At 39.3% G+C, this 20,349-nt stretch overlaps 1 protein-coding gene across 7 annotated transcripts in view; it reads left to right on the top strand.

Annotated features, from left to right (window-relative positions):
• Positions 1–20,349, top strand: part of CHD9 (chromodomain helicase DNA binding protein 9) — an 88,555-nt gene that overhangs the window by 14,120 nt on the left and 54,086 nt on the right. For 6 of the 7 annotated variants that reach the window (XM_066637634.1, XM_066637632.1, XM_066637635.1 and 3 more), the window contains exons 3-4: positions 4,970–5,061; positions 7,781–9,373. In XM_066637634.1, the coding sequence (XP_066493731.1) occupies positions 7,943–9,373 (1,431 nt within the window). In that variant the 5' untranslated portion in view covers positions 4,970–5,061; positions 7,781–7,942. Of the gene's footprint in view, positions 1–4,969; positions 5,062–7,780; positions 9,374–19,544; positions 19,629–20,349 lie in introns of those variants that run through there. The other variant, XM_066637636.1, reaches the window with a different exon arrangement.

The following is a 20,349-nucleotide window of genomic DNA, read 5'->3' as shown; positions in this document are numbered from 1 at the left end:
TATTTCTCAGTAAGTATAGTATTTGATTTGTGAATAACAATCACTATGTAGTTGTGTAGTAACTAATCTGATTTGGTATCTACAAGAGGGAGCATAGCTCAGGAGTAGAGCTCATACTGAGAAAGCAGCAGTCCTGTAGCTGAAGGGCATCCGGTAGCAGAACTGGAAATGATCTGTGTCTGGGTCTTGGAAAGAGAGTATTGGTTATTTCATCTTAAAATATGACTTAAAGCAGACATAATGTAGTCCTTTAATTTAGGTGGTTCTCTGATAAAAATGAGTGACTTGTCTTGATTTTCATTAGAAAATGAACTCGTAAGAGTGCTTCTGACTATAGCTGTGAAGATGAAAAATGGAATGGTGTAATGGTTTGGGAGTTGGACTTAAATTCAAGTCCCTGTTCAGTCACAAAGCTTCTGGGGTGACCTTGGGCCAGTCATTATCACTCAAGCTAATCTACCTCACAGGATTGTTGTGAGGACAGAAGTAGGAAAGGAGCTATGTACACAACCCAGAGCCTGTTGGAGGAAGAGCAGTATAAAAATGTAAACAATGAAATAAATAGCTAATAAGGCTATTATGCAAGGTTTTCCTGCCTAATTTTAGAAATGCATAGCAAATAAGATAAAGAAATAGTAGGGTTAATACATGCAATATAAGAAGGGCATTACTGGGTCCGATCACTAGTAAATTTGTTATTGCAACCAGTTTATTATTCTTTAGATAAAAGTTCTAATAGTGCATGACACAAGCAGACTATTTTTGTCTTTATCTTTGGCTAATGTTAGGGAATTGTTTGATAGGAAGAGCATCTCCTACTTGCCTGTTAGGTGTTGGGGTCTTTCTTTTGATCATCCTTTTTTAATCTAGGTATAATTGTTTAGTATACTGGCAGTGCAATCTGCAGATCAGTTTGCTTTCTTTAGGAAAAATAATTTTGTATTTACCTAGTTAAAATAATTGATATACAAAGCTGCTGTCTAATGAAGCAGATCATTGGTCCATCTACTCAGCAGTATCTGCTCTAATTGTATACACAGTAGTTAGTCCTTTTTTTCTCAGGTTCTCAAAACATTGTCTCAGTTTTGAATTGTCTGAATTTGTCTCAACAGTTCAGAGAAGCTAAAAGCATTGAGTAGATAAAATTTTAGTAACTACAAAAAAGTACTGATCCAGCACCTAAAGCTTTTTTAAAGACAATGCGAGGCAAATGTACTTGAGAAGATGATTTCAGAGCAGGGATACCACTTCAGGAACAAAAGCCTCATCTCTAGTTGCCACACTCTAACCTTGTAAAGGTGGAGGGCAGCACTCAAGAAATTAAACAGGTCCATGTGGGAGTAGGTGGTATTTATGAAGTATCCTTCAGCACTAATAAAGCATCAAATTGTTTTCCAATTATGAAATGTAGCAACATCATCAACAAGGCTATTTAATGATGAAGAAAAAGTAATGTTTCTGCTTAGGCTCATCTGCATTATAACGAGGACAACATCCTTTGTCCTATTTAGAGGTAGTTTCCAGGTTGTAGGCTGGGAAAAACACTCTTACAGAAGTGTGTATCATTCTGTGCTTTGGTGTTTTGAAGAAACAAAAGTAGTTTAGGAAATTAAAAGACCAATCTTTGCCTTTTGTCACTTCCTATTTTGATCCAACCATAGTTTATAAAAGTTTTGTGTTCTCCATTTAGGCCAGGATGATGATTTACTGACCAAGATAAGCTAGATAAGTTTTATCCAGTTTTTTTCCGATTCTTGTGGTCTTTTAAAATCTGGGAAATAATAGGTTCACATTAAAGAATTTGGACTAGAGGACATCTTAAAGCATTTAAGTGGACAATATAAGAAAAATCATGATACCAGATTTCATGATAAATATTGCTCGTAATATTAACAGTAGTAGTGAAAATGAGAATTTTTCCCCTTAGCTTAGAGTGTCATTTGATATTGTACAAGGAGGTGTATGTTTAGCTTTAAAGTGTTTGCATTAGGTTTAAGACTACTTTGGGTAGCGTCTTGTGTATTTTGCATAGTTTATACTCTGACAGGTGTGACTCTAGAAAACATTTATATCTACAAAACTGTCAGCAGCCCTACAGCTTTTTGTAAGTAAAAGACTGGTCACGTGATGGCTATCTTTGCTCTAATAAATTGACCTTTTTTCTTTTTTTTTCTTCTGCCATACTGATGATATGACTACAAGGAAATAATTTTTATTGACAGCAGTGTGATGGAGTACAAGACACTTAAGAGAACCAATTGTTTTTCCCCAAAGTTTAGCTGTGTGATTAGTAAATTCTTCCTTGATATCAGATGTTTGATTAAAAACATTCTAGTTTCAAAACAAAGGTTACTTATGTCTGGTCTTGTCCCAGGCCAGTGTCAGCTTCCCACATGCTGCCTGTGCCATAGGACACATTGTGGCAGCCAGGAGAAGAGAGACACCAGCAGGGAAACCAGTGCCAGACGGCACTGGACCTCTGTGTTGCTTGGATGACTGCCGGAAGCCAGCAGGGATAAGTTTCCCCCAAGTGGTGGGGAGGCATTCTGGGGTAGAAGGGAAGGCAGGAGGAAGGTGAAGAGGGGGCAAAAATGGGCAGGCAAGAGGGCGGTTCAGTCCTGGGAGGGGAATGGGGATGGAAGCAGAGACTGCCATCAGATCCTATCTCCTCTGCCGTGCCTCAAAGCCCTACATGGGTCTACTTGGTTCTGCGCCAGTGATTGAGCCTGGGCAGTCTGGTTATTGCTTAGAGCAGTGATTTTCAACCTTTTTCACCTCATGGCACACTGATAAGGCACTAAAATGGTCAAATCGCACCACCAGGATTTTTGTCAATTGACAAGGCACACCATGCTGCCAGTGGGGGTTCACATCTTCCATTGGCCCTATTAATAAATGACCTTTCCCCAAATTCCTGTGGCACACCAGTGTGTCACAGCACAGTGATTGAAAATGGCTGGCTTAGAGGATTTATGTAATTGCAGATATTTGACATTATCAGAATTAAAATAGAGGTGTGCATCACTTGACAACCTTCTGCTTAATGACAGATCGCATATACAAAGGTGCTCAAAGCACAACAAAGTGGCTCTTAATGAGTCATTAAGGCCTACCATAGCTTGCAGCAGTGTGTTTGTTTACACAGTGAAGGGCGCAATCCAAACCTGCACTGGAGCAGGCAAGCCAGGAGGCTTGCACTGCATCCAATGCAGATTTGTGGACAGCAGCGGCTCAGACAGAGGCAAGGGGAAACTCTTCCCCTTACCCCTGGCTAAGGGCTGCTGGCCCCAATGGGTCTCCTCAGACCTGCATCGCCTCTGGAGGTAGCGCATGTCTGAGGAGAGCGGAATGGCTTGAAGTGGCTCCATTCTCCACGGGGATGGGGGTTGGGATCCGACATAACTGCTGTGTCCCAGCCCTGCCTCCGGCTCCCCACGCACCCACCCTCGGGACCACCCATTGCCCATCCTCCCCCCCACCCAGAAACGCCTTCCCTCCTCCTCCCTGCCCCCCCACGCTTGCTTGTGCCGGCGCAAGTGCACCAACACAAGCGGCTGCAGGGGAAGCTGAAGCAGGGGCGACCTGGCTTCCCTGCACAAGCGGCTGCAGGGAAGCTGAAGCAGGGGCGACCTGGCTTCCCTGCAAGGAGGCGCAACGTGCTTCACAGCACCGTTTGCGACCCTCTTAAGTCCCTTGGGCCGGCATAAGGCGCCCTTTGGATTGCGCCCAAAGAGGCTCTTATTGCAGAGAAGAGGCAATCTATCTCCATTAGCTTTTGCAGCCAGCTAGTATCTGACAAGGAGTGTCTTTTACACAACAAAGGCACTAGGTTGGACTGAATGTTCACTTAACAACCTAATCGCATAACAACAGGGATTGGAGAATGTATCCCCGTTGTTAAGTGATGCACACCTGTATAAACAATGCTTGTCATGTTTAGAATTTTGTTTATTTCAATATGAGGGAGGAGGTGAAGTGCCATGTATCTGTCTGCCAACTCTAGATCTCCAGGTGCTTCTATCTTAGCAGTTAACTAAAGAGTATCTCATAGGTGTTTAGCCTTGCAAAAATTGGGCAGATTATTGTGTCGGTTCACTTTTGACAGCAAATAAAGATATTTTATATCTGATGAACACTAAGACTTGTGCATGTGAGTTCTACTTATGAACCTTGCAGCTGTAATGTCAGAAATCACATGACAATGGAAAAAACTCCTGGGCACATTTTGAGATATCCCTCTAGTTTCTGATAATTATCTGAGTGAGGGACAGAGTTTAGAATTAGACCAGTTTCTTCTGTGGAAGGCTTGTTTACAGGGCTAGACTGAACTTCTAAATATATTTATTAATTGCTGTAGTCCTAAAATGAATTAGACTTTGGTTTTTTTAAACAATAAATTTTTTGTTATCAGGGCATGAAAAACTGAACAACTACTCATGCTGTTCTTGTAGCATAAATAAAATTGGGAGGTGCTTCACAATAAAGCAGATATAAATTTTTCTAATCTCTTAGTCAGGATTAAGAGATTGGGAGTACTCCATGGGTTTGGTGTACATTTTGCAGGTTTTCAGCTCCATGGGTTTCAAGTGTACATTATGCAGGAAGCAGCATGTACCTTGTTAGTTTAAAATTTGTTTTGGGTATTTTGCAACAGAGTTGTAAGATTTGTTGTGCTAGCATATGTGTTCAAAATGAGATTCAACTAGAGCTGTTCTGTCAGTGCATAATGATGAAACGCAGTGGTACACTAGCACAAATATTTTGGATCTGTGGCAGATAGATAGATCAGATAGTTTTTATATTTGCATGAATGTGTATGTCTAGTTTGGGCATTAAATTTTGATAGTGTGACATGTTTTATACAGCATTTCTGGGCAAATTGGGGCTTTGAGTGGAGTTAAAGACAAAATTTTATGATGAGCCTTTTTTGAGAATTCATTTGCCTTCAATACTGTAACTTGTTTTTCAGGTCCCTAATGCTAATGAACTATCTGTTGTGGACCAAGTATTTCCCGGGATTACATAAAACTTTTGCAAAAGATATGTGCTATGTATTAATGGGTAAGGATGTTTTTTGTCTTTGTATATCATCAAGTGAAATATCATTGCATTCTAATTTATCCTGACCACTAAGCGTTTTATGTAAATACAGTAATGCAAGTTTTAGTATGCACATTCCATGTAATATTACATTCCCTAACTTTGGGTGGATTCAGATTATCAGCTTTTCTGCTATGTGGTTGACATAAAAAATCAACTTTCAGTCCAGCAAAATTTAGAACCATGAGTTTTGTGGACACACTTGTGTTCCAGATGCTTTCAAATCACCTGGGAATCACCTATATGCAATGTTTGTATTTGACCCCCTTCATGTCACTTGGTTCATCAGGGATTCCACCATGGAGTGAACTAAGGAGTCTGCCTTTTACCATTTTCACCAATGGACCTAGATGTTGTTAATGACTCACTTTAGAGAGGGCCTGGATCTATCTGTGCAAAGAATGAAAGCTTATAGTGTACTAATTTTGAAATAACTGAGCTTGATATTTTGTGTGTATGCATATTACATAATATTATTAAAATTAAAATAAGATGTTAAAGACCATACTTTTTACATTTTATCTTATTTTGGATAATATGCAATTTTAAGTTATTACTCCTAGCTGGACCTTAAAGTGCACAGTCCAGAGATTTTCAACCACTATGCTGTGGCACATTGGTCTGCCATGAATGGTCTGCCACAAATAGTCTGCAGGTGTGCCATGGGAGTTTGGGGGAGGGTCATATATAAGTAGGTCCATTGGGGGATGTGAGCCCCTGGCCAGCAGTGTGGTCTGCCTTGTCAGTTGTTTAAAGAAAAACAAAACTGATGGTATGCCTTGACAATTTTTGCACTTTCTCAGTGTGCCATGAGAGGAAAAAGGTTGAAAATTACTGGCATAGACAATTAACCAGTAACTCACAAAACAATTTTTAAAGTGGCCTCTTTTCTGCCAGTTTATACTCAAGTGATTGCAGTCATACATGCGGCTGTCCAAATTTTCTATTCTAAATATAGCTCCTTACTATATAGCTCCCATCACAGGCCATTCTAGAGGTGGTGTCACTTTTATTTAAAAGATTTTTATACTGCTTTTTCAATGCTAAAAATGGTGTGCAACAATAAAATTACAGTGCCACATAGTAAAAACATTAAATAAAACCAACTAAAACATTAAACTATTAATTAAAACAATACTTATTATTTTAATTAATAGTTTTTCTTAATGTTGTCTATTATTCATGTTTATAAAATTGTTTAAAACTGCTATAATTCATTAACACTCTTTTAAAAAATAAATTGCGTTGTTTCAATAGCAGTTAACTAAATTTGACCAGTGTATCAAAACTTACTTTTTTGTGCTAATAAAACTAGTATTGTAAGAATACTTGACACTCTCTGACTGGTCAAATGCCTAATTCGGCAGGTAGGTCTTGAAGAAGACTGAACACAAAACTCACATTTTTGGAAATCAAGATATTTCTAAAAGACTGCTTATGCTTTTTTAACATGATCCTTTTGAGTTGGAATTAATTTCAGTATCTCATATGAGACACACTGACCACAGGATAAGGTATGCTAAAGAAAACCATTAAAAAGGTGACTCTTGAGATCAAACATTACAAATGTGATATTATGGGTCATGAATTGTCTGTATTATCATGCAAACTGTGAATATTCCTATTTCATCAACCAAACTGTGTATACATCCACTTTCCATGTTTTGGGAGAAACATTCTGCTCAAGAACTAATTTTTGGAAGGTTCTAGGCACTTAGCCTCCAAGTGATCTTGCTTAGTGATACTTACATAGAAAAAGCCAAATCGAAATTCATAACTTCACAACTACTTTCATAAGGAAATATAAATTATATAGTGCAAAAAGCATGTGGGTGGCATGATCAAAGATCTTAAATTGTGTTACTTAAGGCCCAATCCTAAGGAGTTGTACCTGTGCTGGGTGTCGCAAACTTGCCGTAAAGCACTTCGGCAGCACCCGGGGAGAAGGGACCACCGGCACTGGGCCAGCGCCTGTTGACGCTAGGCCTCAGTGCCAAGAGGAGATGCCATGGGAGCTCCCGGGGTAAGTCGCATTGCCAGGCAGGGGAAGGTATTCTGTGTTGGGGTGAAAGAGGGCAGAGTAGCGGGAGTGACAGGCTCAGAAGGGGGATGGGACCAGATCCTATGTCCCCTTCTCCTGAGGAGACCTTCGGCGACCTCTGTGGGGCCGTAGGATACAGTGGTTGACATTTTGGTGCCCCTGCACTCTGCAGCCCTACTGGAGATGGGATTGGGTTGCCCATAGTATAAAGACTCTGCTTAATTTTGATTGGATACGTTTTTAGTCTCGTGGCAATTGATTCATATGTGTGCCTTTTCAGGAAATATAACAAACAAAGTTGGAAACTTGATTTAAATCAATTCTCTGCAAGAAACTTTTTTAGGTGCATCTTAAGCTTTGTGTAAATGGAAGGCAGTTCCATTCATTTAGGGGCAGGGGAATTTGTGCTGATTCGCTCTTGGCAGCCTCCTGTGCCATATTCTGTTCTTCTCCAAAGCATCATCAGAGCCTCAGGAGTGGATTTTGTGGTCTGCTAGAGGAGTTTCATGTGCCCCAGAATATAACACTTTATGTTAGCTTCATATGAATAGAAAGTGGGAATTGGTTTGAGTAATCAGATGGTGGTAAACAAACACTCATACACTAACATTAACCCGATTTTCTTTCCTTCTTGTCTAGGCTATTTTAAACATTTCAAGACATTATTTTTTCAAAACTGCTAATGGATGCGGACATGACTTCAATACACTGTTGACCACTGCAAATATCCATTACTCTGCACTGCCAAGAGGCTGACTGACTCCTTTCGGAGTATTGTCAAAGCATAACAGATATATCAAGATGACAGATCCTATGATGGACTTTTTTGATGATGCCAATCTCTTTAGTGATACCTTAGAAGGTTTGTCAGATGATGCCTTTGTACAAGCTGGGCCTGTTTCACTTGTTGATGAATTGAACTTGGGTGCCGAATTTGAGCCTTTACACATTGACTCATTAAACCATGTGCAGGAAACACAAACGCAGCAAAAGATGAATGATTTTGAACAGCTAAATCAATTTGATTCACTGAAACTTCAAGTAAACCAGTCCTTTAACAGTCCAGCTGAAAATGTTTTATCACCACATTCTGAGTTTAATTGCTCACCCATTCATCCCCAAAGCCAAACCAATGGAATGTTTCCTGATGTGGCAGATGGAAGCCCTATGTGGGGCCTTCAAACTTCTAGCAATGTTTCTAACCAGAATGGGTCTCCTTTTCACCAAGGACATTCACAATCTATGCAGCAAAATAAAAGCTTTGTAGCACACCACGATTTTGCCTTATTTCAGGCCAGCGAACAGCACCATACTTGTGCTTCATTGCAGCCACAACAAAACAGAAATGGCATTATTACAGGAGAGGAGACTCGGAATCGGTCAGAAAATTTCATGGAAGTTACTGCATCCATTCAGCACAGAACGAGTGTTCCCCACCCACCTCAATCTGCTAACCTATCAAACTCACAACAGTCTATTTCTGTTCAGTCATTTTCTCAAACTGCAAATGACTCGCCCCGCTTTTGTGGGAATCAGGAAGGAAACTTTGAGGGACACTCTCCAGCGATAACTCCGTGCTCTGATAATAATGCACAGTTTTCACCTCCTTATTCCTACTCTAGTAACCACATCTCTCCTACCAGTCTACTTCAGTCTTCTGCAGCTCTTTCTGCTAGTCAGCAAACTCATCCATTATCTGACTTTGCTGGAAGTGATGGCTTTGCATCTCGGACAGGGACCAAGCAAAATACAGATAACATCCTTAACTCAAGTACGTCTTTAAATTCAAATAACTTCCACGTGTTGCATTCAGCACATCCTCAGGGCAACTTCAATAGTTCAAAACTATCTTCGGTGAACATTAGTTTTTCTGCCCCTGTTGGCTCTGGTCCTCGGATAAGCCATTTCAGTGATCCTATAGAAGAAAATGGCTTTTCATCTTTGGATGAAAACTTGCTTAATCAAGTTGAATCTCAAGCGGAATCATTTACAGGACTTGATCCAGAAAACCTCCTGCAGGAAGGTCTCCTTCCTCAGTTTGATGAATCTGCATTTGTTCAGGACAACTCAAGTAATGAGTTAGAACATGATCTAGAGCACCGTGTTACCCCGCAAGTAGCGAAACCCTCTCCCATTACTCGGACACAGTCTCAAAATTACAACCATCCCTGGCATCCTTCTACTACTGATCAACACCTGCAAGACCGAAAGCGTGTAAATGCTCAAGTACAGGTATGCAAGATTATCCTGGCAAGATCTCATTATACCAGTGGTTCTCAAACTATAGTTCTCAAACTATTAGAACTATAGTTCTATAGTTCTCAAATTATTAGCACCCCTATTAGAACCCCTTTTAAGAATCAGAATCTGTTAGGACCCCGCCAGAAGTGATGTCATGACAGGAAGTGACATCATCAAACAGGAAATTTTTAACAATCCTAAACTGCAGTCCTACCCACACTCACCTGGAAGTAAGCCCCACTAGCTCTCATTGTTAAAAGCATATACAGAGTAGCCTATTAAAAGTACATATTTGTCACATTTCTCCAAATGCAGTCACAATGGTAGCATCAGGTTTACTCTATTAAAAATAAAATATTGAAATAAATGGCGACCCACCTGAAATTGGGTTCTGGTCGGTCCTGACGGATTCTCATTCTAAAAAGTGGGTCCCGGTGCTAAAGGAGTGAGAACCACTGGCATAGATGGTGCTCTTGATGAGAGGAGAATGTCTTTCTAAAGGTTATCATGCAGGGTCATAGTGATGATACAGTGTCCATTTGCAAAAATGGTCTTGTGTGAGCCTTAATTATTGGTAACTGTACATTTGATGGTCAGTTGGATGATACATTTCACTCCCTGTCCCTCACTTACCTTTCTTTAGAAAGAAGGACCCCAGTCCATTAGAATTAGGGAGAGGAGTCTGACCCTATTCTCCAGTATGGTTTTCTCACTGACCTGCAGCACAGTCCCAATTCAGATCAGGTTTCCTCATAGCAGCTTTTTCTGTAGTTGCAACAAATATGGGGGAAAGACTGTACTAAGTATGTTAGCATTGTCTGCCTTATTGTTTAGTGTGACTCTGAAAGTCTTCCATAGGGTATCAAGGAAATCCTTCACATGATATCTCAGATACTAGTTCTTTATGTTGAACAAGGCTTCCCTTTAAAGCCATGGTTAAAGAGATCACACCAGCAGACAGTAAATTCTCATTGTTCTGCTAGATCAGCCCTTTTTGCCAACTCTGATTAGTTGTTGAAAAACTAATGCAAAAATTAGGGCAAACTAGGGCAGAAATGCACCCTTTCAAAAACTTACCCGATTGGTTCCCTATAGACAATGTCAGTCTGCCACTGATGATCAGGTGAGTGGTTATTTGAGTAGAGCTTGCACTTCATGATGGTGTCTGTCGAGAATTAAATCAGTTAGTATAAGGGAAAGGAATACATTTTTGTCAATAATTCAAACAGTGTAAGCTGAGCAAACTCCATTGCATATACATGTATATGTTCCTGTATGTGGAACATTACATGGAGGTGATCTTGCTATCACTTGAAGTATTTCTGAGTTAGCATCTTTAGAGAATGATTTTTAGTATGTTATGAAAGCCTGACGCAACACTAATGGCATGTTTCCAGATACATGGTGGTCTCTCTGAGTGCTGTGACATGTACATAAAGGAGACACTGTGTATTGGCAACCTTCAGTCTCGAAAGACTATGGTATCGCGCTCTGAAAGGTGGTTCTGGCACAGCGTCTAGTGTGGCTGAAAAGGCCAATCCGGGAGTGACAATCCCTTCCACACCGGGAGCAAGTGCAGTCTGTCCCTGGTCTGTCTCCCTGGCTATGGGCCTTCCTTCTTTGCCTCTTAGCCTCAGACTGTTGGCAAAGTGTCTCTTCAAACTGGGAAAGGCCATGCTGCACAGCCTGCCTCCAAGCGGGCCGCTCAGAGGCCAGGGTTTCCCACTTGTTGAGGTCCATCCCTAAGGCCTTCAGATCCCTCTTGCAGATGTCCTTGTATCGCAGCTGTGGGACACTGTGTAGAAGGTTGATAACTGAAAACTGAAGCTCAGTTGTTTTTTTTAAGGTGCATCTAAAACATCAGCTCTCCATTTTTGTCACAGGTGTCTTAGTAGGAAAGAAAGAGATGATACTTGATAAATATGTAAGGAAATTAGTGGCATTTAGGTTTTGTTCTCTTACTCCTTAATTAAAGCAGTTATTTAATGGTGTCATATATGGTCCCTGCTTTTAATTTGTTACCTTAAAGTTTGACCTCTTCAAGTTATATTCTACATCCCTAATAACAATATACTTTATAAGAAAACATGTTCCCATTCCCTCTGTTAAAATGTTATTTCCAATCTTTCTTACAACAGAATTCTATACACTAGTGGTTTTCAAACTTTTAGTACCAGGACCCACTTTATAGAATAAAAATCTGTCAGGTTGCAGCAGAAGTGATGTCATGACTGGAAGTGACATCAAGGAGGAAAATTTTTAACAATCCTAGGCTGCAATCCTACCCACACTTACCCAGGCATAAGTCCCTTTTACTATCACTCTTAAAAGCTTATACATAATAGTTTGTTAAAAGTACAGGTGTGTAACTGTTCCGCAATGCAGTCACATAACATGGTAGCGTCAAGTCTAATATATTAAAAATAAAATATTTGAATGAATGGGGACCCACCTGAAATTGGCTCGCAACTCACTTATTGGGTCCTAACCCACATTTTGAAAAATATTGCATACACATTTACTCAGAAAGTACAAATGTGTTCAGTGGGACTTACTCCCAGTTAAGTCTGAATAGGATTTCAGCCTTAATATATGGGGCATGAACACTTCTCTAACCTGTATATAATGCATGATAAGTCATTACATTGTAAGTATTTTGTTAAAACATTGATAAGCATTTTTATTAATAATGTACATTGCTTCTAAACTCACAAGTTGGACCACAAGGGTGGTTATTGTCTTCCTTGTTGATTTCTAGTATAAAGCCTATGTGTCCTGAATTTGCATGGAATGGCAGCCAGGAGTGAAATATGATCCTAGCTATTACTTGGTGTACTGTACTGCAAAGGCTGCCTAGCGTTCTGCCAGGAAACTTAGTAACAGAAAGCAGAGTTGTGAACAGTAGCTTTCATGCTTTTGGCCTTCTGTGTGCATACTTAAGGAAGAGGACAAACAGGAAGTGGATTCCAGGAAGCAGTTGGGAAGGGAGAAGAAAGTGGGTAGAATTCATGGATCAATGCATTAAATTGAGCATGTGGTGGGTTTAAGGCCAGATTAAACAATGTCTCTACATTTCTCTTGAGCTAGAGCCCACTAAACATTATACTTATGACTTTTGCAAGTTTAAGATTTAAAATAATTCAGATGTAGAATAACATTTTGAATTAGACCTACATAAAGACATTTCAAGATTTGGAAATCAACAGTCTCTACCAAAGTAGCTGTAATGCTTTTGACAGCTTTCCCTTTTAAAATCCTTGATAAATGAAATATGACTGATATATGTGTAAAACATGTAGGCTGCATTGTATGATAGCCTATTTTTAGATATAGATATGGGGCTTAAGTATGTAGATATAGGTATGGAGTTAACTGTTCTTCCAGAGTTAGAGCAACAGAGCTGGGAGGAAAAGCAATGTGTTTAAAGTGTTCTAATTACATATATTGTGCTGAAAACCTATTAAGCAACAATGAAATAATAGAAAATCTGTATTCTGGAGATGAATTAATGAAGATAATTGCTATTTGAAACTTTAAATTCCTACAGCATCTAATGTGTGTTCAAATTAGATGTAAAATGTCACCTGTTGATTTCTGTGTGTGGGTTGGTCAAATAAAAGTATACTAAATGAACTGTTGCAAATTATACTGTAAATCAAATATATGCTCCAGTACATTTTTTATTAGCCCAATAGAACTTTTAAAGTTACAACCTCCTCCATTGTAAAGGAATTGTGACTTCAGTAGTTCTATTGGATTACTTAATTTGTTTGCACAATTTTTCAGCAAATCTAAGCATTTCTTCACAGAAATGAGTCTTATCGTGTTCAATGGAACTTACTCCTAGGAAAGCGTGTGTAGGATTGCAGTCCTAGGCCCAGATCCTAACCAACCTTCCAGCATGGACACAGCTGTGCTAATGGGGCATGTGCTGCATGCTGCAGTTGGGTGGCAGTCATGGAGGCCTCCTCAAGGTAAGGGAATGTTTGTTCCCTTACCTCAGAGCTGCGTTGCCCATACCTCAGTGCTGGAAAGTTGGTTAGGATTGCACCCTTAAGTGTCCTTTGCAATAGTTAATTCTTTTGAATTAGCTTGCTGTCTTTTGTAGGGTTTGGTGAATTGTGGCATACTGTCCCCTTACAGACCACTTACGTGATTTAGGGCACTAGCCTAACCAGGTCTACTCAGAAGTAAATCCTATTTTGTTCAGTGGGGCTTACTCTCAGGAAAGTGTGGTTAGGATTGCAGCCTTAATAACAAATGTGGGTTTGTCATTGTAAAATTTTGTGAAAGTGCATTGTTCTTTGTAAGAAATGATAGTTTTGTGAATTTAATTTTCTTTTATATGTGTGGCTGCTGTGGGTACCATGCAGTGAGGAAATTCATCCTGTGCTATAAGCAAGGACACGATTGCCCTGATACAGCTATTCTGGCATGTGCATGGGAGGCTTTTGATACACACTGGGAGGCCTACATAATCAGAGGCTTTTCTGTTTAGTGTTCTAGTAATGTTCTGTGTACATAACGTTTGTGTGGATGAAGCATTCCCTAACAGCAAAGTGCTTGGGAGTCTTCACTTGAACAGAGGTCTATGTGAAATATCTCATAGCTTTGAATTTAATCTTCAGATTGGTCTGTTTTTGATTTCGCTGTACTACACCATATTTAAAACTCATTATTTGAAATAGAAAGTTTTCCTATTTGTGCACATTAACATATTAAACAAAACTGTAAATTCCTTGTATCTATTTTAGAGGCAACTGTGGTGGATAAGTTGTTCAGCTAACATGGTTTTATAGATCAGTATGGAATAAAATGCCCAATTCACTAGACCTTTTGTTTTCAAACCAAGGGGTGAAAGGGTTTTTTTTTAAGTTACTAGGCTCTAGTGCAGGAGTCCTGGGGGGACCAGGGGAGCCATCCACAATGCTCCCTGCACCTCCAAACATGTAAAATAAAATGGGCACTACGTGACAAAAACTGGAAGTGCCCTTTTTTGTTTTTTTAGATGTTTGGAGGTGCGAGGAGCCTTGCAGGCACCTTCCCAGGTGTTTGCTGCCTTCCCCCTTCTCCCACCCCTTAAAGGGACAAGGATAACATTCTTTGGTTGGGGTGTCGTGATGCCTCAGTTGTGAAGCCCTGCAGTAGACCAACTTACATTTTCAGTAGTACTGTTAACAAGAATACAATGTGAAATGTTATGTACTTCCATTCTGTTACTACTTAAGTTTTGGGGTATCTGATAATGTTGGAAATTATTCTAAATAGTTCACTGTGGCAAAGGTTGTGTGAATTTATTGTAATTTAGTGAAAGGTTGGCAAGTTAATAAGATTCACCACTTAAAGGAAATAATTTAGGCCTACATTTAATTAGAAAATCACATTTCTAATTGATGTCACGTTTTTTCTCTGCTTTTAAAAAAAAGTACCTTCAAAGTAGTCTACATGTTTAAGGTTGCAGTCTTATGAGTTCAGTGCAGTGGGACTTCTGAGAAAACATAGGATTGCACTGTAAAGAAATGAGAAACTGGTTACCTTGTTGCAGAGGGGCTCATGCTGTAAAAGAAACGCAGGGGCGCCCTAGCTACTTGGGGTGGGATTTACTATCCTCAGAATAAGAGACATTTATTCTCCGGTGCAAAATAAATATGAATGACTCATTTCCTAAAGTTAAGCATTGATTATATTGTAAAGTAGTGGCTCCAAAACTTACTGGGACTGCGACACCCCCTAGAACCAAGGAGTTAATGACAGTGACGCGAAATGCTTCACATAGCTACGACATTGCAATTCACTTCTGGGTTTGGAGGCCTAACCTTAGCCTTCAAACCGCAGTAAGAGGGTCAGGTGGGTGAGAGGGCTTTTTGCAATGCACATTTTTCATGTGCTGCAGCTCTGTCTGCTATGCAGAGCCTCCTGCTGCTGTTTGGAGGCTCATGCCATCATTTCCCTGCCTGGGCAGCGGGCAGCCTGCGATGCCCTGGAAACTGAGGAGTCAAGATGCACAGATTGGAAACTGCTACTCTAAAGCAGTGTTGTTCAAAGAACTACAGGCACCCTGTTAAAGTCTCTGCTTGCTACCTCTGTTATGTTATGGACAACTGAACCTGGAGCAGGACCTGTCCTCATGATCTTATGAATATTTGCCAGATACAGTTCAGTTACAGATTAAAGGTTAAAGACAACTTTTCAAATAGTACTAAGATGCAAATAGGTAGCCAATGCAGTTGCTTCAGCATCCCATTCCAGTTAAAAGTTAGACAACTGTAACTTCTGCACACTTCTCAAGTCCACATCACCTAAAGAATATGAAGCTAGTCAGTTCTGGTGGATTGCGAGATCTCTACATGGTTGCGAATGTTGTGATGAAGTGAAGAAAATAATGAAATACACACATGGCCAGAGCTGTCACTTGAAAAACAAGCATGAGCTCTTGATCAAAGACAACATCTGAACTGTTTCCTGATTTCACCTGTTGAGGGTAAAATGTTATCCATGTTTTTTTAGAAGTGAAGGTTTCTAACTCACAGCACTACTTTGTGCTGGTTGTAGCCTGCTCTTCTGCAGTTTGAGATTTTTGTCCAAACTGATCTCACCATTTGTGATTGATATTATTATTATTATTATTATTATTAACAACAGTATTTATATACCGCTTTTCAACTAAAAGTTCACAAAGCAGTTTACAGAGAAAAATCAAATAACTAAATGGCTCCCCATATATATAAAGATGTGATATAAAAGAAAAATAGAGCTTAATTTTGTTGGCATTCTTAATTGTACTTTGCACCCACCCTTCAGATACTATCCCCTTTTAAGTTCATAAAAACAACTCTGCAGCATCAGAACAGAAATCTATATCCAGCATCCAGTTTACAGCTGTGGTCACCCTGGCACTTTTTCAGAATTATTGAGCTCTCTCCTATCTCCTTGCCCAGCAATTTGTGCTCAGAAGGTTCCTGAATACATGGAGGTTTCATTTAGCTATCATTTATTGTGTTTATGACTTTCTGGTTACAATATGACCCTTGAATCAGTTTACAGTTCTTTTTTAAAAAGCATCCCGAAGCCATAATAGCTTGTATTAAGATTATTTATATTTAAAATTATAGGAATTACATTCCTATAATACCTTTGCTCTTAACAAAGAGTAGGACCTGTAAGTATATACTGATAATCCTACTTTAATCCCATTGGTAGGTCAACAAGTTGTTATAATGTTCTGCATCGAAAACCCCAGATGCAGAAAAAATGGAAGAAAGATATTCTGTTGTCTTCCAAATTAAGATGACCCCGTAGGGCTACAAAAATAATCCTTGTCCCATACCTGAGTAAGAAATTCCAGTGCAGTTTGTTAAAAACAAGAACACTTCCCTGAAGTTCTGTTGTATCCTTTTGAATTGGAGATGGAGACAAACCAGGTTTATAGATAGAATTTTTGTAGTGGGGGTGAAAAATAATTGGAAAACCACCAAAACCTAAATGGTAGTAGCCGAGGACGTTCGTTTATATATATGACGTAAAGTCATTCGTTTATATTTAATACAATTACAGCACAATCCTGTGCATGTCTACTCTAATGTATGTACCATTTTGTGTTCAGTGGAACTTTCTCCCAGGGACATCTGTATGGGATTGCAGCCTTAATTTTATGCTATTTATAAATTTGGACCTAGTGCATGGCAGCTTTCTCAGTTACACTAAGTGACCAGAGCACTAAAAAGCAGGAGCAAGTTTACTTTTAGGGTGACTAGTTGGATAGAATGCTGCTTTCATGTTTTCCCTTAGCTCCACAAATGAAAGGGCTAGAGACTTTTTATATATGAAAGCTGAAGGTAACTCAGGGAGATACCTGGAATTTCTCTGAAGCAGTGTTTCCCAAACTGTGGGTCAAGCTGATTTTTGGTGGATCACAATTTTTTTTTTAAACATTTCAAAAAAGCTTTGCAAGTATACTTGGCCAGTTCTTGCGGAAGAAAATTATTAGCTGGAATGCTAACCTGTTGCATGAGGTAATTAAAATGTCATTTTACATTTGTAAAATGTGCAAATTAAAATGTCATGTTTTTCCATTTTCTCTAGTAATTGGCATGCTGTAGATCATGTATGAACCCAGTTTCAACCTTTTGTCTGACCTGGAAGTCCTTAATTGCACATCTTGCTCTCCAGTTCAGCCTTCTGGGCACCCTGAAATGACTAAAAGTTTGGAACCAGTGTATTTGAGTCTGCCTTCTTCTGTATAGTCTGGTCCGTTCTCTGAGGTAATCAGAGGGGGCCTGTTGGTTGTGCCACCATTGAGCAAGGTGAGGGGGATGATGGCCAGAAACAGAGCCTTCTCGGTGGTGGCACCTGAATTATGAAATTCCTTCCCCTTTGAATAGAGGATAGCTGCCTCGCTTTTAACTTTCCAGTGCGGCCTGAAGACTTTTTTATTTAGGAAAGCCTTTGAGGCCTTATAAGGACTGCTTTTACAAATTAATGTTTTTTTATTGTGTGTGTTATTGCTGACTGTTCTGTATTTTATACTGCTCTGTATTTTATCTTGTTTTTAATTGTTCTTATTTTTAATGTTTATTTGTATTTATTCTGTACTTTAATGTTTTTGTCGTTAGCTGCCTTGGGTGCCCTTCTGGGAGAAAGGTGGAATACAAATTGAATAAATTATTATTATTTTGGAAGCCAATTAGATGTTTTTGTCCTTTAGGCTGGACATTTTGATCTGTCCTTCAATTTTAACGAGTGCCATGAGTTCGGCAAAATCCGGGCCTTCACTAGAAGATTTCTCCAGAGACCTTTCTGTTGGAGACAGTTGGTTTCTGTCTGTTGTCTAGAAATTAATGGCTCAAGTGGAAGAACTGTTATCCAAACAGATGATTCTAAATAGTCAGCATAAGATTTGTGTTAACACTTAAGGTACCTAAGTTAGGGGGTGTGACCTGGCTTGTATTGTTCCCCCCACCCACCCAGCAATTATCATGCCCTAAAAGTTATGTCAGAGAGGTCCCCTTTATAGTGATGTAAACTTATTGGGATGAGCAGCAGGGATGAGAAAAGTAAGGAGAATAGGATGGAATAAAAGGCTACATCTTTTTTTAATGCTAGTGGAAAATAATCTCTCCACTAATCTTCTACTTCTGTTCTGAAATACAAAGTGTATCTTTTGTGATCAAAGCAAGATATGCTGAATTTTGTAACAACAGATATTGGCATGTAGAGTCTTATGCAGCATTTGTGCTTTTGGATTAAAAAAATTTTTTTTTCTGTATAGTAGAAGTACTGGAGCAGTTACAGAGATTTTGAAATGAATAATTGCCAGGTTTATGTATGTATTTTGAATAGCTTGGAATGCAATGAAATAGTATTTCAATTATTGCAGGAGGTGGAAAAGGAAGAGTTAACAACTATACCACATGTAGGGAAAAGCAGTCTTTTGGGGGTTAAATTACAGAGTCTAATGGAATAATAACTGGTAGCACCATCTGCTGGCCTACTTCCGCAGAAGGAGTCAGTATTTTTAACGACATCTCTAATATTCACGCTGATGCATTTTGATGCTTTGTGCGTTCATTTCTTTCTGTGTTTTGTTGGAATCTGGCTATCTGCTTACAGATTTGTTGAAATTCTGCCGTTCCAAGGAGGTTGACGGTTTTTCATGCAGTAGATGTACAGGGAACATATGCTTGTCAAGGAAGGAATATGTTGCTAAATCTAAATGTGTATTTGTGGAAGGTTGTGTATATCTTGGCTTTTGGCTTGCTAAATAGGCCATTTAGCAATCTTCTCTCAATGCTTTTCTCTTGAGCACTACATGGGGTGGTGAAAAATCAGAGGGCAAGCCTTTGTCTGATGCCAAAAATGTCTTCAGTGAAGAGGCCAAGAGGAAGGGTAAGTGAAAGCTTGAATGAGTGGGAGGAGGAGGGGTTCTTTGGGCTAAAAGGCTAATGGGATTGAATAACCTTCCTTATTACTGGCTGCTGCTGCGGGAGTTGTGCTGCATCGCCATCTTGAGCTTGTTGCTGTTTTCTCGAGTCTTGGTGATTTGTTGTAGCCTGCAGGCCTTGAGGTGGCATTTTACTTAGCTATCATAAAGCCTGCTTTCTTCCTGGTGCTGCAGCACTGCTGTTGAGCTTTGATGAGGCGCGTATAGAAAAATGTATCCAGTGAAGCGAACTGGATTTGGCCTGAAAATGTGTTTGGAAATTCCTGGTGGCTTTCCCCTGTGCTGTAGTCAGAAGCACATTTATGGGTGAGAACATAACAGAATTGTTATCCTTTTTTTGTCTGTTTGGAAATTCTTTCCATTCTTTCTGGTTTAAAAAAAAAATGTCCTCCATGAGATTAAAAAAAGGCTGCTGTAATTGTTTATGGTAGAATGAGGAATTTCAGTCTGAGTTCATTTAGAAATGACAAGCAAACAAAGGAACTGTGTAACTGTTTCATGTGATTGATTATTCTTAGGAAATTCTTAGCAAATAGTGTTTTGTAAGTAATTGACTACGGTGTTTGTAGCATAATATGTGTAGTCTTACTGTGAATGCTAGCTGTATGTAAATATCTTACATCTGACCATGAAACATTGCTTTATATACAGATTATGTTGTGACGTTAACTTTTTTGTTATGTAAGCCTGTATCATTTGGTGTAGCTTCATCAGTATATACAGTATAGGGTTGTTTTTTTAAAATCTTTGAGAAGGTGGGAATAACCCTGCATATTGAGATTATGCATTAAAATGGTTCTTATTACAGGGGTGGTTGTTTATTACTACTTGGTTTAGTCCACATTCTTATGGGCACTGATGAAGGGTGGGTTCATAGTCCATATTTTCATGGGCACTGTTGTAGGCCTGTAAATATATATTCTTTTACAAAGGAGTAAAATAAAGCAGATCATTTATGCATAAATGAGGAAGGAAGGAAAGAGAGAATAAGGGAATTGGTATAGTGGAGTGGGAATGCTATTATGGT

The sequence above is a fragment of the Tiliqua scincoides genome, chromosome 9 (assembly GCF_035046505.1).
Source record: "Tiliqua scincoides isolate rTilSci1 chromosome 9, rTilSci1.hap2, whole genome shotgun sequence".
In the NCBI taxonomy this organism is placed as follows: Eukaryota; Metazoa; Chordata; class Lepidosauria; order Squamata; family Scincidae; genus Tiliqua; species Tiliqua scincoides.
This window is presented reverse-complemented; position numbering and strand designations above follow the sequence as displayed.